Below are 25,994 nucleotides of genomic sequence, written 5' to 3'. Positions count from 1 at the left end.
TCATTTTTTACTTGTGAATGCTGAAATGAAATTTCTGAAAATCTGGATTCATTCATAGTACAGAATACTTGACTCTGGTAATTACATTATTTGTGGGTTAAATGATTAAATATGCTAAAATAAAGATATAAAAACAGCCAAAGGTATAACGTCTAATACTGATTTTTCAGCTCAAACAAAAATGAAAAGTTCTAAATTCCTTCAGTTTGCATCTTGAAAAAAAATTACAATCAAAATTCTGACAGACCAGAATTATTTAACAGCATCACTGCCACCATGGCATACAATAGATTTGGTACTGTAGAAGTCACAACACTGACTATATTGACCTTACAGCCTTACATTGACCTTATATGTGATGAGAAATGAAGGATTTTAGCATGTAAGAAATGCAAATAGAACTCATCTTACGAAGAAAGGACAAGAAGCTCGGTTTGAAAGATGACAGAAGTGTAAACTATTTTCAATAATGTTACTTATGTATGCCAAAAGCTTACCAATTAATTTTTTTCTATCTTTTCTTCTCTTTCTTTTTTTAATACCAGTTGACTTTAATGAGGAATGTCTGAATGTTAATTCTTTATCAGTTTTCATACATCATCCTTTACCTTGGTCAGCCAGCTGAAAATTATGTAAGCTATAAATTAGCTTTAAACAAGCTTTGAATCAGGTTAGAACTGGTTTTCAAATTAAAGAGCCTTCCGTATATTACAAGGTGCTGTCATTCTATTACCCCAATCAATTCTGTGTGGCCTGAGGTAGAAGGAAAATGAATGCTGTCTTCATTTGCAATGGGTTTATCTCTTACAGCAGACTGTGGAAATATAACCGCGGCAATGAATTGAAAGCTATAGTTACATTTAACATTGCCAGTGCAGGAAATTGTTGCTCCTTAACGAAGATGGAGTTTCAATGGGAAAAAAAGGTCATTTCTTTACTGTAAAAAAATACACAAAAATTAACACTGATTAAATTTAAAATAAAGAGCATTTCTGAAAATTATAGTTCAGCCAGCATGGTATCAAAATAATTTTAAATGGTCTTTAAATAAAGAAATGAAAAACACAATAGATGAGGTATTTCCAGTGCTTCAGAAGTATTAATCTATTTACATTTTTCACCTTTATCTTAATGAAAACCATTTCTTTTCCCTGTGGACATGTGCAACTAAACAGAAGAGTGAATTAGGTATTGGTCAGGTTCACTGTCATCATCACTAGATTCTAAGAAAGTGACAGAACCTACCCTCAAAAGCTCTGATAAGTAGGTATTATTATTGTCTCCATTTTAACATGAGGAAACTGAGGCACAGAGAGACTATGCCACTTGCCCAAGTTTACACAGTTACCTAAATAATTTGATTCCAAGTCTGCATTCTTGAAGGAGACTATTTGACTAGAAGTACAGGGACACTGAGGACATCTAAGAAACTAACTTCTCAGGAAACACTTTGTATTACATGCAATGAGGGATATTGCTGAGGGGAAGTTAGAAACCTTAGAAGGGTCTGTCAAGTGAAGAAAATGGTAGGTTTCATTGCAAGAGGACAAAGATATCAGCATGTTTATGTGCAAATATTCATATTACAGACACATAAGAATGCATTCAGTCTTTTGACAAAAAGTTTACTTGGTGGTCTATGTGTTGCTCTACCTAATTACTCATTGTGTATCCTTCCATAGTTTGAGTTTACTCATGTTTTTTTGCAAAATTATTTTACAAATTACTTTTCAGCACTAAACTTGTTTTTAATTACTGAACATATTTAATAACAAGATTATGATAATTTCTGAAGTGCTTAATGATAGACTGAACCAATAAATGATGGCTGAAAGAACATTGACCAGAACTGACCTGGTCATAGCTCTGTCATTAACTAGCTGTCAAAAAGCTGTGTGACCCTGTGGCTTCTCTGAGGTCACCTCTCCAGGTCTCACTTTCCTCATCTGTAAAATAAAGCACTTGGACGAGATCAATAATTTCAAATTATTTAACCATACAAGTGGCAGTAAAATCAATTTAGTGGATACTGATTATCTTTTTAAATCTAAGAATAACACAGCAAAAATTATCAGCATGCTTTACTCCATGAAATCTTTAAGTTATATAGCAAACAATATAAAATGAATCTTTTGTTTAAAAAGTTTGCAAGTCTCTCTAGATGGTATTTCAGGTCCATATTAGCTATTAAATTCTATAATTCTAATAGATTTAAAGATATATCTTTTAAAAATGGCAAAATGTTCACTAATAAACTTTAGATTTTAAGGTCTTTTTTGAACTGAAAATACAGGCAGTACTCAGTTTCTAAACAAGTTAGATTCTACAAGCCTACTGGAAAGTTCATCATTTTAAACTTAGAACATTGCCGAAAAAAATATTTTAAATGGGTTACAGCCCCACCACAAGGCCTATTTCAAATTCTGACTCCTGACAAGAAAAATTTCCCAGGCACTGGATAGTCTTTATTAATCGATTAAAGTGGGAAGGCTAATTTGTCAACTCCTCTTACTACTTAGTAGCTTTCTACTTAAGTGATCAATATCCTTAAATTCCTCACTTGGGTCACCTGATCCAGGTTAGTCCTTACCTTAATAAAAGTTCAAACTCCAAAATTATTTCCCACAAACTCTTCTATAAACTAAAACTTCCTTTTCTATCACTGCGTACTGCAATTGTTGTGTTTAGTAGATAAGCATCCAAGAGGAATTGCTTTATGATGTAATATGTGCAATATAATATAAAGATGTGTTTGTGGTTGAGGATAATCCAAGTGTATAATTAGCAGAACTATGAATAGACAAAAAATTTACAGTAAGGACACTGCCCTAAACTCCACATTGATGTCATTGCCTGTTCTATTTTGAAAAAGGAGTGCCTTGCTAGGGGAAGTACTCTGGAGATTAGCTTTTCCTGTCCTCTTCTGATCCCTAACTTCCTCTAAAGGGCTCCAAATAGATTTTCAGTGGCTATAAACTCATGACATAATATTTACAATGCTTTATGATATGGTCTCAATCTAATGCCCAACCATTTTGCATTAAAAATATATTAACTGAAAAGACTATATTTTCTTTACTGAATTGACTTTGCTGCATTGTCAAATATCAGTTAACTATACTTACATGGGTCTATTTCCGGGTTCTCTATTCTGTTTCATTGACCTATTTGTCTATTCTTTTACAAATACAACACTGTCTTGATTACTGTAGCTTTATAGTAAGTTTCAAAGTTGGGTAGTGTCCTCTGACTTCGTTCTCCTTTAATATTATGTTGGCTATTCTGGGTTTTCTACCTTTCCATATAAACTTTAGAATCGGTTTGTCAAAATCCACAAAATAACTTGCTGAGAGTTTGATTGCACTGAATCTAGAGTTTAAACTGAAAAGAACTGACATCTTGACAATATTGATTTCTCTTATCCATGAACATGGAATAGCTTTCTATTTATTTAGTTCTTTATTTCTTTTATTGGAATTTTGTAGTTTCTCTCATACAGGTTTTGTGTATATTTTGTTAGATTCATACCTAAGAATTTCATGGGGTTTTTGGTGCCAAATCAAATGGTATTATGTTTTAAATTTCACACTTGAATAGACATTTCTCCAAAGAAGAAACAAACATCAATAGGCATATGAAAAGGTGCTCAACATCACTAATCATCAGGGAGATACAAATCCAAACCACTATGAGATACCATCTCATATTCATTAGGATGGCTAATTATCAAAACGTCAAAAGGTAACAAATGTTGGCCAGGGGGTGGAGGAGAAAAGGGGAACTCATTTACACTGTTAGTAGGAATGTAAGTTGGTATTACCATTATACCATTATAAAAAAACACTATAAAGGTTTCTAAATAAATTAAAATAGAACGACCATATGACCTTGAATCTCTCTTCTAGGAATATAATCAAAGGAAATGAAATCATCACCTCATAAAAATACTTGCACTCTCATGTTCACTGCAGCGTTATGCACAATAGCCAAGATACAAAAACAACCTAACCACCCATTAACAGACAAATGGATAAAGAAATTGTGGTATATAAATGGCATATTACTTATCCCTAAAAAGGAATCTTGCCATCTGCCACAACACGGGTGGACCTGGAGGACACAAGACTAAGTGAAACAAGCCAGGCACAAAAAGAAAAATATTAAATGATCTCACTTTGATGTGGAATCTAGAAAAAAAATCTCAATTATACAGAGATAGAGAACAAAACAGTGGTTATCAGTGGGAAGAAAATGGGGAAGTAGAGGTCAGAGGATATAAAGCAGCAGATATATAAGACGAAAAAGTCTAGAGATAAAATATACAACATGGGGCCTACAGGTATACAATTGTACTGTATTTGGAATTCATGCAAAATGAGTAGATTTTAGCTACTCTTGCCAAAACCTTCCCTCCCAAAAAAATGGTAATTATGTGACATGATGGACATGCTAACTTGAACTATAATAACCTTTTACCATATATATGTATTCCAGAACACCATGTTGTATACCTTAAATATACACAATAAAAAATTTTTAAAAAGAACCTAAAAAGGCCAATAAGAAAAAATTCCAGTAGTCCACTGCTGTAACATAAGAAAGCAATTGGCTTTTGAATATTAGCAAATAGTGCTGGACCATATGGACCTCCAAATGTCAAAAAGAAAGAGAATGAGAGAGAGAGAGAGAATCTAGGCACAGGCCTGACACCTTTCACAAAAATTAACTCACAATGAATCACAGACACAAATGTAAAATGCAAAACTATAAAACTCCCAGAAGATAACATCGTAGAAAATCTAGGTGACCACAGATTTGATGATACAATACCAAAAATAAAATCCATAAGAGAAAAAAATTAAGCTAGACTTCATTAACATTAAAAACTTCTACTCTGCAAGAAACAGTGATAATGTTTTGCAAATTGGAGAAAATATGTGCAAAACATGTATCTGATAAAGGACTGGCATTCAAAATATACAAATAACTCTTTAAAATTAAACAATAATTTTACAACCCAATTTAAAAAACAGGCAAAAGATCTGAATAGATACCTCATAAAAGATACACATATGGCAAATAAGCATATGAAAAGATGCTCAACACTACATGTTCTTACGAAATTGCAAATGAAAACAATGATACCACTTCCCACATGTTAGAATGGCTAAAATCTAAAACACACTGACAGCACCAATGCTGGCAAAGATATGGAAAAACAACTCTCATTTGTTGTGGGATGAAATGCAAAATGGTACTGCCATTTTGGAGGACAGTTTGGCAGCCAAACACACTCTTACCAAATGATCCCATAATTGAACTCCTTGGTATTTCCTAAGTTGACTGGTGCCCACTTAAAAACTTGTACCTGAATGTTTATAGTAGCTTTATTCATAACTGCCAACACTTGGAAACAAATAAGACTGTTGTGTACAAACAAACAAATTTTACACATACTCTCTCTCACCTTTAATAGGAGCATATCCACACAACAGAACATTACTCAGTGATTAAAAAAAAAAAAAAAAAAAAAAAAAAAGCTCTCAAGCCATGAAAAGACACGACAAACCCCTAAATGCATATTGCTTAGGGAAAGAAGCCAAACTGAACAGGCTACATACTATATGACTCTAACTATATGACATTCTAGAAAAGGCAAAACTATGGAGACAGCAGAAAGATTTGTGGTTGCCAGTGGTTTGACAGTAGAGAGGGAGTGGTGAATAGGCAGAGCACAGGAGATCTTTAGGGCAGTGAACTATTCTGTATGACACTGTAATGGTGGACACATGTCATTATCACAACTGTCAAAACCCACAGAATGTACCACACAAAAAATAAGTTCTAATGTAAACTACAAACTTTAGTTAATAATAATGTATCAATACCTGGCTCATCAATTTTTAACAAATGTACCACATAAATGCAAGATGGTAACAGAGGAAACTAGGGAAGGAGGTAGGGATGAGGGGACATATGGGAAATCTGTAGTTTTAACTCCATTTTTCTAAAAACCTAAAACTGCTTAAAAAGAAATAAAAAAAATCAAAAATACCACCAAAAGGCTATTTCAAAAAAAGCAAAGAGAAAAAAAAATCAAGAGAACATATTAGCAGCTAATACTACTATAATTACTACATTTCACACTATTATGCAGTTTCCCCCATATAAACTGTACACACATTCTCTTTCTCTCCAACGATTTCCTTGAATCCTGGAGTGAATACCAGAAAGGCCTTGGAAGTATGGTAGCATATGGTGGTAGCATTACACTTACTGGCTTCTTAAAGTTAGGTTTGACCTATGTCATCTGAGGAATGTGGCCTGGAGTGGTATATATCAAATTCCAGGTATGATTTTAAAAGCCAGTGTGACATTTGTGGTATTTCCTGCTACTATACCATGGGCCACATATATTGAAATAAAACCTCCATCAGCTTGGGTCCCCAAGTGACTATACTGAGCAGAGCTGCTCTGTCAACCTGTACTGATATGTTACATGAATGAGAAATCAACTTGTGTTAATCACCTAAAAATTTGGGATTCTTTTTGTTTGCTGCATAACCTAGCAAATCCTAATTAATACTTCTATCAAATCCTACTAGCCTTTATAATTCTATTGAAATGTCGTAATTTTTGCCAATCTCCTTTTGCTTGGTGCTGAAAGCAATCTTCCTTCTCTCAAAATCCCCACAGTACCTTACCTATACTTCCTAATGGCATTTAACACTTTAAATTTGGTATCATAATTAAATGCATACACGCTTTATCTATCCTAGTAGAACCTAAGTTTTTTAAGGGCAAGATTTATGTCTCATCTTACTACATCTGAAGCACCTAGTGAAGTATGTGGCACACCTTCTGAATACTACACAGATTTTTATCCAATAAAAATGAGACTCCTATTTGCTAATATATTGGTAGGTCCATCAAGAGAAAGAAAATATCCTTGGTAAATAAAAGGTTTACTGTCTCTTAAATTTTATGTAAAGGCAAAAAAAAAAAAAAAAAAAAAACCCACACAAAATAGACATTTTCATTTGGATTAGTTTTATACTCTTAGACAATGCCAGTGTTCTTTATTCTGAAGGAGACAACTTATTTTCCTTTTAATTTAAAACTATGTCTATTCCAAAGAAATCTGCTATAATCAACAGGTACTATTAAATGTTAACAGAAATGCTGAGTGAACTAGATAAGAAAATAATCTGTTCTAACAAAGAATATGATTTTAAACTTGCTGAACAGGTATCTTCTTAACTCTTACTCTTGGTCTTTTTTGCATATCTGGGTCATGGCTGCCAGAAATTTATGCTCCAAACATCATTTGCTACTTCGATAAATAGCCTTGGGCCTCTAAAACCTGCACTACCTCTACTGCCATTTGGCAAAATAAAAGTTTAAAAAATAATTTCAGTAACAACTAATAGAAAACAGGCTAGCAGTGGAGAACTACCTGGAACAATCTCAAATCTATCTTAGAAAATAATGTGCAACATCCAGGTTCCTTGCTTTAAGAAAGTATGACAGAAATAGCCTCTGTTATAAGAGAGTTTGTAACCTAGCTGGTAAAAATAACCCAGATATAGAAAGATCAATAGCAGGACAAAAAATGTCTACCAAACGTCAAATGAACAGTCTAGCAAAAAAAGTGCAAAAGAAATTGAATCTAGGTCTAAGGAATGTAGGGAAACTAGAAAACTAGAATTTAAACTGGACATTTAATTAAGAAGAAAAAAAACCCCTGATGATATATGAGGCTTTTTGCAAAAGAGTAATGAGAAAGAAGGAGGGAGAGAGAAAGAGAGGGGGAGAGAGGAGGGAGAATGGGAGAGACAGAAGGAGAACGGGAGGGAGGCAGTGGAGGTGGGGAGACAGAGAGAGAGAGAGACTGATTTATATCTAAAAAACTAGCATGAGACTAGATTATATATGGCCTTCAATGTCAGGGACAAAACCCTGATGTCTATCCTATAGTATAGACAATGGAAAGCTCCTTCCTTTTTTCTTGGATTTTCTGACCTGGAAATCTGAAAAGTGATCTTTCCAAAAGAGTGACTGGGAAAAAGTGTGTAGAACGGCTTAATGAGAACAGAAACAGGTACTGAAGAGAAAAGAGATGTTTGGAATAAAGAACAGAGGAAGTAGTGGCAGTTTTATTTTCTGAGACAGGAAACAGAATGAAGTAAAGACTTTTTTTGAGGCTGAGAGAAGATAAAAGTACCACCCCCCTTTTCTCAGTGAAAGTAAGAGACAAGATCATCTTTAAAGAGTAAAAGTGTGCTGGGAATAAAACTGAAGACTTGATATATGTGTTAAAGATTTGAAATAATTGCTATAAGAAATCTGATAAGGAGCTCACAAAAGATAGCAATGAGGTCTGGTTTAAATTAGAAGGCATGAATTTGTAGTGAACTCAAGTCTATAAATTTCATGTTATTTCTGGCCAAAAAAGAAACAGTTGAGATAAACCAACACAGTGGATGCAGAGAAGTTGGGAAGTTACAATGGAGGACTCTAATGGTTTTTAAAAGTGCACATTAAAATGCCAAGTTATAACTTTTAAAAGGTGGAGGAGAGTAAGTGGTGGCCTAGAGGGCTTGAGAGGAGTTCAGGAACTGATACAGAGTGTCTGAAGAACTGAAAGAAGTGACAATTATGAAAAAAAAATCATGATTTGAGTCATGGTGATAGAATATTTGATTTAGGACTCATGGGTGAGTGAAATTTTCTCAATCTCTCATAAATGGTCTAAGATATACATTTTTAAAGATATGCACTGATAAAATACTTCAGAAAATATTTTCTTCAAAGTCTCACACAAAATTGGGAATGGTAACTCATTAAAGGAGAAGTCTGAAGAATGAGGAAAAGTGAAACTGGAGAGTAAGGACTTCTTTAGAAGAGGTACTTTAAAGGAAGTCCCTCTCAGAAGAGGAATTTTCTAAAAATTACTCAAGAGAGTTTGTACCCTGGGAGTTTGGAGGACAAGGACTACGTGATGATACATGCCTGTCTGTCTGTAGTAGCAGAGCAAAGATGCATGGCTGCAGTGGGAATGACTGTTCTTTCTGAGCTTGTTAAGGCAAGGGATTGTGAGTTTCCCCTGGGACAAAACGTGGGCCCGTTAAAGAGCAAGACTCTAGAAAGGAATCTAGCCAAAGAGGACAGCGTTGCTGGGATGGGGATGATGGCAATCAAAGAACAGATAAAAGGAACCTAAGTTCTGAAAAGGAAGTCACAAGTAATGTACAGAAGGCATCTCTCATATCAAGGCACCTGTACATAGAAAAGCTCTAGCAATGAGTCCAAAAAAAAAAAAAAGGAGAGGCAAGAATAAAAATCTAGAATGCCCCACTTCCAAACTACAGGTTCCCAGTTTAAAGGAGGTCTGAGCTGGTTGAGAATTGAAGCTTCGACTTTAAACTGGACTGGAGTTTGATATTTAAAAAAAAGACTATTAATACCTAAAGGTAACTGGAAAAGCTTTAAGATTTGTCTGAGAGTCACTGAGGGAAAAAGGAAGTTCTAACAGAGCATGTTTAAAGGCACTGGGATGGAAGGAATCAAGTTGATTTCCGTTTGTACCTTGTCTTGGAATCAAGAGCAAAATTTACTTAAATCAGAATAAAAATGGAAGATTAGTCTTTTAAAATAGTTCACTTGAGAATCCTTAAGGCATTTAATATGAAGGAAAAATAAAAGCACTTTTTTGTCTCTTTTTATACTGTTTAAGAGTTTTTGTTTAATGATGTCAAAATCAGACTACAGCTTTTTTTTTTTTTCATATTGCTATTAGGAGGTTAAAAAAACCAACTAACTGTATTTGACTCTATTAGGGACATTGCTATCTTAAGGAAGTTTTTTTATTGATAAAGGAACATAAACATACTTGACAAATATGGTGTCATGTTTACAAATACTGCTTGGAAATGTGAAGGAGAATGGAAGGAGTAGACAGGAAGAGAAAAGTTAGGGATTTTGAAACAGTTAAATAACGAAGAAAGAAAGTTTATTTCACTGCAAAAATTAGATTCATATGTAGTAGATTTGAGAATATGAAAAAATAAAGATTAAGATTGTACTTAATACAGTCTTTATGCTGTAAACAGGTTAACGCTTCAACACTGTCACAAGGAAAGGTAAAAAAATGTGTATCCTTTACAGCACTTAGCCTGCTTACAAAAGACTAAATAATGTATCCTAAAAATATGTACTTCATTCACACTCTGAAAATTGTTTTGAGGTAAAAATTAATAATTAAGCAAATGATTGGATACTAGGATAAATTTTAAATTGAGTCATTAAGTAATGATTTGCTGTTGGTTGTTGAAATTGCTGCACCAAAATAAAGAAATAATGCTGAAATACCTTATACTCATTACTTGCATTAAGCTACCAATACATCTGTGCTTTGGAAAAATGATTTACAAATAACTAATCATCTAAATTTTGAAATCTGATTTTAGAAACAGAATATAAACAATACTATTGGTCTTTAAAAATTGAGAGAATGATCCAGCCATCGAGAACACAAAAGTGAACATATTGCTGACAAAAGTGCTTTGATACAGCTTGAACTTTTCAAAGTGATTCTTAAAAATGTTAACCTCTATAAGCATACTTTAAAGAGTTTTCAAACCAGTGAAGCACATAATCATTTGCAGCCATTATTGAAGGTAAATTTAACAAAAAACCAACTTAACTTCATTGAAGGTATAACACTACAACATAAACCTTTAAGAAACCTTCAGAGAAAATATTAAAATAGGTTGTATCTTAGGTGACCAGAGATTAGATATAACATATGAATATAGTCCAGAGGAAAAAAAGGGAACAATATATTAAACCTACAACAACTTGTAAAAGTCTGAAATCACAAAAAGAGATGGCAGAGCTAGGTCACAGGTGGAAATATAGTAGAATAAAAACAGTTACATCAGACCTTTATCTGTCAATGAGGCGGGAACCATTTCTAAACCTGTTATAGGTGAGGTAATAATTTTGTACTCCTGTTTAATAATCAAAAGAATTAACAAAAGAATTGTCAGCAAAAGAATTAACACAAATGAGTGTAAACTGAATTGTATTTACACTTAATACACTTACAAGGAAGTATTCTTTTTGAAAAAGAGTAACTTGTACCGCAAAAGAATACTGATACTAGGATAAAAACATACAAAAACTGCCAGTGTGTACACAAAGTATAACAGCTGACACTACATAAATGAGAATACTCTTAAACTATCTTTGCAAAGGGATTGAGGGTGGCTGGCTGTAGTTACTTTTCACAGTACAGGTTTTCAAACTTCACAACTCATGACAAACATTAAAAAGTAAGATTTGACTCAGCTAAAATACAGTGCTTAGTATCTAATAAAAAAAAATTCATCTTTAGATCCCTTTCCCTTACCTCCCTCCAAGTTCAATAGATTAGTTTCTGCTGGGTCCACATAAATCATCCATATCGTCAAATTGTACCTCCCCTAACACAGATCTTATTTAACTGAATTTCATAAAGAAAGGGCCCTGAGGAGTTATGTCATCTTCCACATTCATCTTCCCACACCATACCACAGCACTATCTTTAATCAACTTATTTGTTTTAAAATCTCTTTGTGTTTTATTCCCCTATCCACTAGAAAGACAAAAGCAGATCCCCTTAATAATATTTTTCCCTTTCCGATTAGAAGTCATGTTTATTTATAGTAGAAAAATTATGTGAGTTTTACATGATGAAAATCTAAATAATTTGAGAATCTCTTACAATAAGAAATAGAAAATACCTATTTTAATATATAAAATCTAGTTTCTAAAACTCAGGCTCTAGAGTCAGGGAGATCTGGGCTTGAATCACTGTTATATCACTTATTAGCTGTGTAATCCTTAACTTCTCTCAATCTCATTTCTTTCTTTCATCTGCAGAAAGGAGCTAAAGAAAACAATAACCACCTTAAAGGTTGTGGTGAGGATTAAATAGAATTATACATTTTAAGTGCTTAGATAATGCCAGGCGCATAGTGATGCTCAATAAAATGTTAACTTCCATTATTATTATTAGTATGATACTTTATTTTAAAAATGTTTATATTGTTTGATCAAGTCATTACATTGAAAGTATATTTGTATAAAAAATTGTACAGCACTTAAAATTAGATTATTTAAGAGTATTTAACAACATGGTAAACTGCCATACAATTATATTTTTTAAAAGACAGTTATATAACAGAAAGTATGATATAACTGTAATTTTTTTTAGAGTAGGTTGTAGTAGGACATACCACCAAAACATGAGCAGAAATGTAGTATCTTTAGGTGCTAAATTACAGATAATTTAAAACACTTTTCTTCTTTATGTTTAAAATTTTTTTCCAACATTCAGCAATGACCAGTTATTATCTTTACAATATTTTTTAAACCCCAAAGTGTATTTTTTTTTCCTTATACCAACTTTCTTCAGAAAAGTGGAGTTAGAAAAAAGGAAAAAGGGGAAAAACAGTGAGAGGCATGTATTTTTTAATATAAAGGATATAAATTTTATTATATTAAACAAAATTCCTATTTTCAATGATTACTTTCTAGATTTTTTTTTTTTTTTTTTTTTTTTAGATGGGAGTCTCACTCTGTCACCCAGGGTAGAGTGTAGTGGCGCGATCTCGGCTCACTGAAACTTCCGCCTCCTGGGTTCAAGTGATTCACCCAGGCTGCAGTATAGTGGTGTGATCTCCGCTCACTGCAACCTCTGCCTCCTGGGTTCAAGTGATTCTCCTGTCTCAGTCTCCTGAGTAGGTGGGACTAAAGGTACACGCCACCACACCCAGCTAGTTTTTGTATTTTTAGTAGAGATGGGGTTTCACCATATTGACTAGGCTGGTCTCAAACTCCTGACCTCGTGATCTGCCTGTTTTGGCCTCCCAAAGCATTGGGATTACAGGCGTAAGCCACTGCGCCTAGCCAACTTTCCAGCTTTAAAGTTAATCAAAACTCAAGAGTCCAACACTTTAATTATAGCATATTTAATCATATCTTCAGAATAACATTTAATTTGAAGATCAAATTAATATACATTAGCCTACTTAAGTAAATGTCATTTAAACTACTTAGTAAAAGGAGACTATTAGAGGAAACGGCCAATTAAACCTTGTATGTAAATTTATTGCTATACTGTCTTAATTATTAGACAAAGGGATATTTTAAAAGGCAAAAAGTCTCTCTTGAGGGACATTAACTCACAGAAAGTAGATGGATCACTTACATCCCAAATCCCAAGATTTCCTGTTGCAAAATGGGTGCGGTATTGAGCTCTGGGTATAGATGCTATCAACTGCAGTGAGAAAAAAAGACTGTGAAACCAACCTAGAGAAGCCTATGAAAAAAACCAAAGAAATGGTCCACTAAGAAAAGGGGAAAGCAGGAGGGAAGAAGTTCACTGAAGGCAAGAAAGAAGTATTTTTAAAAGGAGGAAATTACCAACAAGGCGGATGAAACATGACACAGAATAATAGAGGAAGATTCTTGATTTTGACAAACTGAACTTATAGCTCAGAGAAGTTCCTGGACATGCAGCTGGGCAATTTCAGAACTTGGAAAAGAGAAAGGGAATATGTTTTATTGGTGACCAAGAAAGCACTACTGAAGCTACTACTAATTTAATATACAGCAGAACTGGACTAAGCTGGAACTATACGGCAGTGGAAGGACAATGTGGGCCATACTCTTATAATTCGCCTTATTTGTTAATGCCATTTTGCCAACAGAAAGTGTGTTAACAACAGCATATCTGATATTCCCAGGAAAAGATAATTAAATTGTTAAAATAACATGAAGGGAAATAAATAAAGAAACATATGCTATGATTAAGGAAGTATATCATTAACGGTTCCCTCTACTGGGAATCAGGACAGCAGAGGATAGAAAGGGAAGGAATTGTAAAGCATAAAGATAGGGTTCTGAAGAATTTATATGTATGAATCACTACCCTTTGCCACACACACACACACACACACACACATATATATATAAAGTACAATCAGTAATCTCCCCTTAACTGTGGTTTTGCTTTGCCAGGTTTCAGTTACCCATGGTAAACTGTGATCTGGAAATATTAAATATTAAATTAAAAAATTCCAGAAATACCATGGAATACTATGCAGCCATAAAAAAGAATGAGTTCATGTCCTTTGCAGGGACATGGATGAAGCTGGAAGCCATCATTCTCAGCAAATGAACACAGAAACAGAAAACCAAACACCCCATGTTCTCACTCATAAGTGAGAGTGGAACAATGAGAACATGTGGGCACAGGGAGAGAAGCACCACACACTGAGGCCTGTCGGGGGGTTGGGGAAGGGAGGGAGAGCATTAGGACAAATACCTAATGCATGCAGGGTTTAAAACCCCTGACAGGTTGACAGATGCAGCAAACCACCATGGCACATGTATACCTATCGAACAAACCTGCACGTTCTGCACATATATCCCGGAAGTTATAGGAAAAAAAAATTCCAGAAATAAATAGTTTGTAAGTTTTAAATTGCATACCATTCTGAACAGCATGATGAAATCTCATGTTGTCCCACTCGTTCCCACTTGGGACATGAATCATCCCTTTGCCCAGAGTATGTCCACACTGTATGTGCTACCTGCTGGTTAGTCACTTACATGTCTCAGTGACTAGATCAACCGTCACAGTATTGCAGGGCTTCTGTTCAAGTAACCCTTATTTTACTTAATAACCCTTATTTTACTTAACCTCGAAGTGCAAGAGTAGTGATGCTAACAATTTTGATATGCCAAAGAGAAGCCATAAGATGTTTCTTTTCACTGAAAAGACATGTCCAGGAAAAAACAAGTGGTTTAAGCCATCTTCTAGGAGTCTTGGAACATATCCCCTGCAATTAAATAGGGGGAGGGGGGCTACTGTACTGAGAGTCTACATTTCTAAAAGAAAAGAATTAGTAGCATCAGAGAATTAGTACATATTTCCTTACTTAAGTGTAAGGTTTTCTTTTGCATAAATGCTGTAAGGCATATTGAGTGCACACAATCATGCTCTGAAATTCTAAATGTGTTTACATAATAGGCTCTAAAAGTTAAAAACCTTAACTTCCAGGCTCCACAAGGCATGTGAAAGTGCTAGCTTAGATTTTCCAACATATCCATTCTTAAAAGTATCCACATGTATATAAGAAAAAGGGTGTGTTGCTGATATTTACCTGTTAAAAAGTCATTCGTTAGGGTTGATGAAACTTTTGTTATCAGAAACTGCATACACCTTGACAAAGTGGACTTATAAACTATCTTACAACTGTCTTCAGCGGTTTGTTACGTTTACATTTTATTTTATTTACTTTGTATTTTCATTTCAGTTTCAAGTTTACAGTTTTAATGACCTTGACAAAGAAAAAAAATATGCCTTTATAGTCTAAGAAAAATTTCTTGGATATTTCTTCACTTGTTACTAAAACATGTCTTCAGTTAAAAGCAATTTTCTGTATGAGTTAGGTCTTTTCCTATTATTCATACCAGGCAGAGTCAGTGGCTTAAATATGGCCTAAACAAAACAAACCTTTTGCTTCTAAATATCATTCTCTCTACTTATAAAATAAATACATTACTGTATGATTCACAGAGGACCGCAATTCTATATTTAAAGTGAAATATGAATTACCATCAATATTAAAAGTACTAACTATAGTATATTTAGAAAATCTGATAGGATAGCACATACTTTAAAAAATTTAGAGAGTCATAAATGCCATGGTTTAAAAATACATTAATTATAAAGATAGCTGTCATTGCCTCTTAACTCTACTAAGAAATTATAACAAATGGACTTTTTTCTGCATAAAAAAGTTAGACATGACCTTCCTCTGTGAAACTCTGAGACAGGAAAAATTTTTATTTGATGTGTGTGAAGGCAGAAAATGAAACAGAAAATTACTCTTCAGGTTACTTTTAAAAAACATTTCTTCACATTTGAAAATCAGATTATCATCACTAATTTTGAACTTTTCTCTCTGTGCCTAAAATGCTTACTTACTCAGTCACTTACTGAGCACCTCTACACTTCCCAGTATTGCCATTCAACCTTCCACAAATGATCAACCTAAAGCTCAAGTGAAACAACTTGCTGAAGTTCACAAGTACTATAAACAGTTAAGACTTCAACCCAGTTTGTTTCTTTTCAAAGCTCACAAAAATCCTTTCATCTACACCACATTGCATACTCAACTTTCTATATAATTTAAATTACTCTATCTTCCTACTATACAATGCATCTGATTATAAGAACTCCACCAATTTAATGGCATTTTTTTGGGAAAAATAACTATTATCACCTAAAGATAAAAACTGCTTATAGATACACAATTTAATTTCAGAAACATCAAAAAATGAATATATTAAAAGGCGAGTAACATGACATGATGTACTTTATGTTTCTAACCTCTATCTACAACTTCTTATCACACCTAGGAAAGATTCCATCAGAAAATCAAAAGTAGAATGCTTAACTACATTTGCTTTCAAAGAACTCAATTCCATTAACTATCAGAGTTCATTCTTTGAATTTTCTTGGCTTAGATTTGAAGGTTGTCTTGAAGAAGTCTCTTAGTCATAAGCAAAAGAGCACTTCTTAAACCACAATATAATTTTACAAAGTTATGAACTAATGAACTAATTAAAATGTTTAATAAATTAGAGGAACCAAATTCCTCTCACTATATCTACATCTACAATGCATGTAATCTCACTTTGTTTTCTTGAAGCCAGGATTTAAGCCTTTTGCATTATTTAGGTGATTCTTTCACAATTGTGAGAATAGACTAGTTTAATTCCACTAGGACTATCTTTTCACAATGAATATGTCTCTCACACTCACACTACAAATAAAAACTGGAATAAAAATTTACATAATTAATACATTCCACACCACTTCTGAATTTTATAACAGTATGATCTATGATATATTGGTTGATTATATAACCCAATTTTAATATTTCAAATGCTGGGTTAACAAGGTAAAAATACTTTTATTAACTTTTGTAAAGCCGTAATAAAATGTCCTTTATCTTAACTCTCAGCATTTTAGTAGCTGAAATAACGAAATAACAAAAAATAAAAACACACACAAAAAATTTTAAACTAAAGGACAGTATGAGGTTTGTGACTTTTAAAAGACATTTATATGTATGGCACCTACTGTACTTTGATTAATTATCTCAGTTACGATTTAGTTTCTCATCACATACGGTATTCCACAGCATGCTATGTAAATGTACCAGGCCACATGCCACTTAGAAAATGGCTTAGTTTTTCAAGTTTGTAGTAAGCATAATTTAGAAAGTGGCTTAGTTTTTCAATTTTGTAAATTATTAATATAGAGAAAGATGGTCTATTTTTAGAAGTTCTAATCATTTTCCTTTCTCTGTGAATTTGATATTTAAATATATCAAAATATGTGTATCATAAACACTGACAAACTTATCTTAATAAATCATATTTTCAAAATGATTCTTCAGGAATATACGTTTAATATATATTATATGATTCCCATGAAAACGACCTTAGGTTATAGAACTAAACAGATCAATACTGATTCCAATTCTATTAATACTATTAAGAATGACTAGTAAACAATCTATGTTTTACTGAAAATGATTACTTGATAAAAACATTGTCTAGAAATAGGTTTCAGAAAACACATCTAGGACAATCAAGTATTAATAAAACCACTTACTTGACCAGGCAGTAATGATGACTAATAAGCTCAATTTGGGACATAAATGTTCAGTATGAACAATACAACACTGTACTTTTTTTTTTTTAAAGCAAAGTACCAACTATAATCAGTGGGATTTTAAGCAAATCATTATTAATAGTCCCAAACTACAGCACTCAATTAGAAACTAAGGGATTAAAAGACATTTATACAAACAATTTCGCTTGCCAAGGAACATGCTAGAAGCAATTAGCAACTGTCTGAACTTAGTTGAGGACCTTGTTCTACAGTATAGGATCAACTGGAAATCTGTGGGCTTTATCCCACCCACAAGGAAAGAGGAAATCTAAAGTTTAATTCAAAACTAAAACCATCTTTGAGGAAAACCACATACCACAGTTTTAATTCTCTGACTTTTAGTAAGTCTACAAAACACCACAGATTTGTTTTATTTAATTATAATATAGGATACAATACAGACAACCTTTTTTCCAGACTTTTTACATATCTGTATTAGTAAAAAGGCAAACCAAAACTCAGTAAAGCTCCATGAAGCACATTTTTGTAAGCTTTTGTAAGCTTGTCACACAAACGCTAAAGAGTACTGAATTTAGACAGCTAAGTGGTATACATCTTACCTAAAAATGACTTCTCTGTCAGCTATGTAAAATCCAGAAACTTAAAATTCAATCTAATGTCAGATAAAATCCCAGAGGTCAAATGAATAGCTAAAATATTAAAAAGTCCCTTTTTTATGGGTCAGTTATATGCTTCAAATTTTAAAGAACTTTAAAGGATAATTCATTTTAATTTTATATTTGTCATAAATCTTCTCAATGCATAAAATTCAGACATTCAATTTCCAATATTACCAAGTTCAATTAAATGTGCTTGTTTAATGTATTGTGGCAAGATACTCCTGAAGAGATTGTTCCGTTCTTAAAGAGACACAATTCTCAATGACTGTTTTACTTGAAAATATATATTTATAGATGTTGTTTTGACATAGTTATAGGATTTATTTCAATGCAGAAAAGATAAAAAATAAACCAAAATTAAAAATGTCATATGTCCTCTACTTAAAGATTTTTAATACAAATGATTATTGAGAAGTATCACTTGCCTTAGCTAGTCTGTCACGCATTCGTAGTTCTAGAAAATCTTCCATAAGGACTTGGATGAAATTTCTATGCATATGAATTCACAAATTATTAGTACTCAAAAAATGTAGCATATTAGAAAGATCAAATAAGAGTGAACCAAATACAAGTCTCCAAGCTAAGACAGCTCATCTTGTAGCACTCAGATAATGATCTGTCATGTATACTCCATGGCTTCTCACAAAACATAGCTTAAACAAAGATGAAAAGCTACAATAATAACTGACATAGTCACGATAAAGTACATGACGGATATTTAAATCCTCAGTGGCATCTGTGAATACATGTGACCTGGAGGAAGCACTTTTAAAAGAAATATTTATACCTGTTCATTTAACCATGTTAAGACAAGTTATCTTCATTTTAAGTGTTTCAACAGATACAAGCTGTTGAGATCTTTATCAAGAATATCCTGGAAAAGACTGAAGCACGTACTATGTCCTATTTTTTAAATTACAATACTAAGTCTACTTTATATCTTATATGGCAATATACAATATAACATTAAAACGTCAATTTGTTGACATTTGACTGGGTTATACACATTGTATATTTGTTTTAAAATTCCAAAGAGTTAAATTTTAGCTTCAAAACTTTGTAAAAATTGAAGTTTTTAAAAACTAGGTATAACAGTAGTTCTTATTCCTAACTGCTCATAAAATCACCTGTGGAAGTTGTAAAAAATACAAACGTCAGTCCTCATCCATTCTCTCTCCTCTTCCTGAACAATTCAGTTTAAAAGTTATCAGATGATAAAGCAGGTATCCATGCGGGTACGAGTAGAGGGTGACACGAGATTGGTTTCATATCAGGAGAGTAATGATATAAGAGTATATATTAAGGAAAATGGGAGCCAGTTTTCTGTCGGAGAGTTATTTACAAAGGAGTTATTTACAAAGATGAAATGGAAGAAAATTAGTTTTCAATGTCTATGAAAACAAAAATACAGATATAAGTGTGGCTGTGTATGAATACATATACCTACATCTAGTCCTTTGCTTTTTCTACTGAGAAGAACCAGGAAGAGCAATATCCCTGTAACAATGACCACACCAGATCTTGGTTTCGAAATACCATTTTCCACTAAAAGGAACCTGGGCTCCGTGGAGAAACAGCTGATTCCAGGAATGGAGATAGAGACAGTACAAGCTGAGCCTGGAAGACCTTCCGCAAGAAAGTACTTGAAGATTGGTAGAATCATGTCAAAAGGATATAGAAGGCAGCTTGAAGTGGCTTTCATTAGCCGAATTTGTAGTAATTTGAAAATAAAAATAAATAATAACATTCGATATAACATTCTGAATAAAACAGAAAATGAAGGTTTGATGAGGAATAAGATATTTTTACATAGTCTCAAGGTTCCTCCCCAGAAATCACTAATTAATTAGAAAACTGGCAGACAACTCCTAAGATACAACGTTATCTATAATTCAAATCAAAATTTTGTGTAGAATGCACACAACATCACATCTGTGATATTCTTATCAAAGATGCATAATGATATAAACCACAAGAAAATATTTGAAAAATACACAGTGAAATACATTCTACAAAATAAGTGCTCTGTAAATTTCAAAAGTCACAAGCTAATGAAAGTTAAGGAAAGTCTAAGGAACTGTACAGATTCAAGGCAAAAGAAATATGAAAACTAAATGTAACCTGTGATTCTATACTGAATCCTTTTGCCATAAATGACCTTACTGGGATTAATAGCCAAATCTGAATGAAATCTGAGGATCAGACAGTAATAATATATCAATGTTAATTTCCTAATCTGGCTGATTTTATTTTGGATATGAAGAAGAATGAAAAAACACTGACATATTTCAAGCAGAGGTATGATAAATACATTTTCAGAAAGCTATTTTTGATGATGCATATCAATAGTAAAAACATTTGAAGTATGCACCTCAACATAAATATGTATGTGTGAAGTTTTATTTACCTGTTCTATAGGACTAGCATATTTAAATCATGAAAATACACTCAGACATGAAAATTAAGATAGATGTTATATAGAATTAAGCTAATTTAATGGGTTATTTTGTATATCTACTGTGGTGCAAACACTTCATTTAGAAGCCTCTAGTAAGCAGAATGGATAAAAAGGGGATAAGTCTGGCATACCTATTTAGATAGTTTCTAAAACAGGAAGAACCATAATAGAATGAGAAGAAGTGAAGCACCAAATCAAGACAGTAGTATTGGAAAAAAGGAGCAAAGAGCAGACTGGAGAAATATTTAAAGAAGAAAACTTTCACAGGACTCAGGAAGTGATTTGCTATGTGAGATAAGGATGGTGAAGGCTTGAAGATGATTCCAGATATGTGACTTGGGTAAATGGATGGAAGAAGAAATCAAGGAAAAATAAGAGAAAAGTTGAGGTTAAGAAAGAAGAAAATACATTTCTTTTCCAGGCATGTAGCATTTATTAACAATAGGATTTTCACAACACAGTAACGAGCAAGGAAAAAAAGCCCTAATGCAGGGTGACAGGTAGCAATGAACTAGCTCCACTGAATATAAGCATAGTGCACTGACTGGGTGGCTGCTGTCTTAGTCAACGGCTTTGAAGCATAGCCTATTGGAGAAGGTACGTTTTGTGTAAGAGTGTGTGTGTCTCCATGTATTTGTATGTGTGTATATTTGTGCCTCCATGTAGGTACATACACGTGGATGTTTATATCCATGTAATTGGCTATTTTTTATGAAACTCAAAATGACTACTTAGGTTTATGAAGAGTTGATGAGACAGAGAAAGTCTTATTATGCCATACTTCATGGGTTTGGGTAGAATAAATAGTCATTCTTCTTCTTTAAGGTAAATTGTTATTAAATCATATTGTTAAAACTAAATACTTAGGTGTAATTCAGCTTTCATGTGCTAAAACAAAAAATTATGAATTTAGATATGATGAATCTTATTAGACTCTTATGGAATTTCTACAAAAGTAATAGGCAAGGGTAAAGATAGAAATTTTTGCCTTCATACAACTACGTATCAAAAACTTGTTACTTGAAAGACAAAGTAATACATAAATAGCTGCTGACAGTATAAATAGCAATATTTTAGAGTTTCACCTGATCCACAAAATTTAGACAAAATGTTAAAGTGCAATTCATTTTTCAAGCAAATATTTAACTATACACCCTTGCTTTGTATTATCTAAACTTCTAGGCAAAACAAATAGGGAGTCAAAATTTCAAATAAAAGTGAAGACTTGTTGGACTTAACAACATGACTACCACAGAGAAAGAAGTTGGAGACATTTTACCATCTAAATTTATTTGCAATTGATTACTTCCTTTCTTATGGCAATATGTATTTCTCTTTTAGCTTTTCATTTCATTAAAAAATATGAACATGGCAAATAAACCCAGGGCTACCTAGCAAATAATATTCCACCAAAGCAAATGTAGGAGAATAAAGGATAAGCAAAGCATATGAACTTTCATTCTGGGTTTCTTTTAAGCCCTAAGATGTGACTAATTTTCTTGACTCAGATGTTAATAATATACAGCTTTCCTAATGTAAAAGCTTCTGCAGCATTCACTGAATTATAAAGCATGACATTATCTATCAACGTTTTATTCTTAGGCTCTAATACTAGCAAACATCTTTCAGAAGAAAATGTAAACAGAAATTTACTACCCACTGGTCATGAATGGAAGTCTTCCAAAGTAAGAAAAACAACTGATGCAGCACAAATATTCAAGGGAATCAATTAAGTCTCCATATGTTTCAGCTTAAATATTATATTAAATTTAATTTTTCATTGGAAAATAGTAGTATATTAATAGTCATATAAGTATAATGAAAATATGAATCCATTTCACTGTTGTTTCATTCCTTAAAGTAAACTGCTGTGACATTCCAAAATTAGAAATCATATGTTATAAAATTTTGAAAATGTTAGTTGTTTATATTGGTATTCAACCACAGGTCAAACATAGTACAGCAAATACAAAGCAAGTTTTCTAACAATGGTGCCTTCCTAATGCATTTCCACTCAGAGTCCAAAGACCCATTCTGTGGTAGAGAAGAAAACAAAACTAAAACCTTATCCAATGGCTACTGGCACGTATGGCATGTACAAAATGTATGCTATATTTTAAACGAATCTGAAATATGCCCCCTTGTCTTTTCAATGTTCATTTACAACATTACTATATAACTTAACATTTAACATAACACTACATATTTATAGTATTATCGAGCCTTCTCAAAAGAATATATGTAAAAAGGTATATTTTAAAAAGGTGAGAAATTCTATTTCAAAAATTGCTTTCCTAACTTGTTTGTCAGGGATAGGAGAAAATCCCAAACAAAAAATGCACTTAAAAAAACTTATTAAAGAGACTCATAAGACAACTATTTAAACTCTCCAGTGTTTCATTACTTTTACATTTAAATAAAATTTTAGGAATATATTTTTGAACTATGCAATAAAATCTTTAAAATTAAATATGTTCTCTCTTAAATCTAGACCTTAATAAAATACCTGGAAAATAATTCTTGCTACTATATAGTTTACAATTTTAGGTTAAAATGCTTGATTATTAAATAAAATACACACAAATATTATATTTTAATAATCCTCACACAAATATGTATAATTTTTTTTTTTTTGAGTCGGAGTCTCGCCCTGTCGCCCAGGCTGGCATGCAATGGTGCAATCTCGGTTCACGGCAACCTCTGCCTCCCAGATTCAAGCGATTCTCCTTCCTCAGCCTCCCAAGTAGCTGGGATTACAGGCACTCGCCACCATGTCTGGTTAATTTTTTTGTATCTTTAGTAGAGACAGGGTTTCACCATGTTGGCCAGGCTGGTCTCGAACTCCTGACCTCATGATCCACCTGCCTCAACCTCCCAAATTGCTGGGATTACAGGCGTGAGTCACCACACCCGGCAAAAAATATGTATAATTATAAATATTCTGATATTTTAAAAAAGTTTAGTTTCTTTCTATAACCAAATGTCTTTTTGCAGTTTTTAATAGACTTTTGCAGAAGGCCTCTGTGGTAAGCTGAAGCAAATCATTTTAGTTAATGATAAAAGAATGTTTCTGATTACATGATCAAATTTAATTTACTCTAGGACTACAAAAATCATTTAAGTAGCATTGAAGAAAGATGGCTGGATGTCCATAATACAACAGATAGTTAATTTTCATCATCTGTTTTGAGAAAGAAAAGTCTGATTAATCTACAGTTGACCAGAATGTCTTCATTCAAATGTATTCAGTATTTCTGCCAAATGAGTCAAAATGAGTCTGGCTATTTACTTACTCATTTTAATGAACCACAAAATAAACTACAGATTACTACAATGTAAGTTTAGAATGTTAATATTAAAAAGACATAATTTTCAAATTGATTGGGGGTATAATCTATTACAAACAACCTTATTAGAAATTTCATTCTTTTTACTCAGCTAAAATAAATATCAGAAATAAGATTTAGGATGTGAAAACTAGTTTTTTCTTTTTTTAAAGGAATAGATTCTATAAGATATTACAATATATTAATATATTATATTTTAAAATAAAACATCTGTAAAATTCTATTTAACTGGTTATTCTGTTAGCTAATATAATTTATTATGACTCAGGGTGGAATTTCCCTGCCATTCTCAAGTGTGTTAAATTAGCAAAGAGTGATCTGTTTGGGCTATTGGAACACTATTTAATATTTTACAATAATAGAGAATACATTAAACACCTACATATTCCATAGAGAAAATTCACATAATTTAGTAGAGTTGTTTTTTCCTTAATTTAAGAGCAAGAAAATAACCATAGCAATATACTCTTAAGGTGTACTGGTTAAAATGTTGGCCCTTCATATTCCAATTATCTTTAAAGAAGCTAATTGCGTGACATGGGAAAGCTATCAAACGGAAGGGAAACAATCCCTTTTCTTAAAGACTCCTCCCCTTACCTTGGAAGATGAAGAATCACATTCCTGGCATATCCATCCATAACCTGTTTGTTTAGGAGACTTTTTCAAAGGAGGATCCAAACAGCCAAAATGGTAGCAGAGTCTGCATTCATCACACCTGCAGGGTAAACAGATTTATAGGTAGTGTATCTAAATAATATAAAAACCATCTACTTCAAAGACAAAAAGACAAACTATTGTATATTTCAACTTCAACACTGTTAATTTTATCCTTGGCTCACAAGATCATTAAATTAATGATGATGATAAAGGCAAACTAAACCTGAAATAAATGTTTTAGCAAAAACAAAATACAACAGCAATAAAATCAACAAACAAAACAAATATTTAGAACACTGACAGCAGAAATATTAAGAGCATATGAATGAATGTATATGTATAATCATGTGTTCAAAACAACCACAATAATTTCAAATGTGAACTTAAAGAAATAATCATTTGCCCATTAAATCACTTTAAAGTATTTAATAAGATACATATATAATTCAAGGATATGAATCCAATAAAATACATTTTGATTATTTAAAAAAATTTTAAACTCAGAAATTCTACTAGGCTACACTAGGTTTCAATCAATGCTATACGATTTGCACCTGATTTCTCTCTTTCTTCAAGTTAAAGTAGATTGTAAGTGAACTTTCTAACATTTACAGCATGCTAACACAATCTACAGCAAATAAAAATAACCTTTCCATGTTAAATCACAGAACATTTAAATATACAAAGAGGTAAGACACTACCGCAATAATTTAGTTTTATTCTCTCAAATTTACCTGTCACTTTCTTCAGACCATTTGGTTTTACAAAGTAATTCCTAGTACATTTAAAAACTTACAAATGTTTTGATAGTGTCTTTGCCACCTATGATGTACAAAATCTAAGAAAACTATCATACCTATTCTTCGTTTCAGACAATCTCATCCTGCTGACAATGAAGAAAAATCTGTATTATTTCAGTGCTTTGTAAAAAGAATTTTGCATCAGTTGGAATAACAAGACTAAAATTTAACAACAAATAACAAAGAGTATACATCTTATAGGAAGGGATTGCATTCCTCATTTCACAGTAGTTTAAAAAAAATTAAACAATAATACTTTCTCAACCAATCTGTCAGATTTTCTTTATTGTTTATCTTTCACTGATTTAAAAC

At 32.6% G+C, this 25,994-nt stretch overlaps 1 protein-coding gene across 7 annotated transcripts in view; it reads right to left on the bottom strand.

Moving 5' to 3' along the window:
* Positions 1–25,994, bottom strand: part of PHF14 (PHD finger protein 14) — a 196,197-nt gene that overhangs the window by 33,042 nt on the left and 137,161 nt on the right. For 4 of the 7 annotated variants that reach the window (XM_030932734.1, XM_030932736.1, XM_030932737.1 and 1 more), the window contains 2 exons: positions 25,739–25,768; positions 24,823–24,940 (listed from right to left, as the gene is read on the bottom strand). In XM_030932734.1, the coding sequence (XP_030788594.1) occupies positions 24,823–24,940; positions 25,739–25,768 (148 nt within the window). Of the gene's footprint in view, positions 1–23,951; positions 24,060–24,822; positions 24,941–25,738; positions 25,769–25,994 lie in introns of those variants that run through there. The other 3 variants (XM_030932733.1, XM_010354505.2, XM_030932735.1) reach the window with 2 other exon arrangements.

This window comes from Rhinopithecus roxellana, chromosome 6, assembly GCF_007565055.1.
Source record: "Rhinopithecus roxellana isolate Shanxi Qingling chromosome 6, ASM756505v1, whole genome shotgun sequence".
Classification (NCBI taxonomy): domain Eukaryota; kingdom Metazoa; phylum Chordata; class Mammalia; order Primates; family Cercopithecidae; genus Rhinopithecus; species Rhinopithecus roxellana.
Note: the sequence above shows the minus strand (reverse complement) of the source record. Positions and strands in the feature narration are given on the sequence as shown.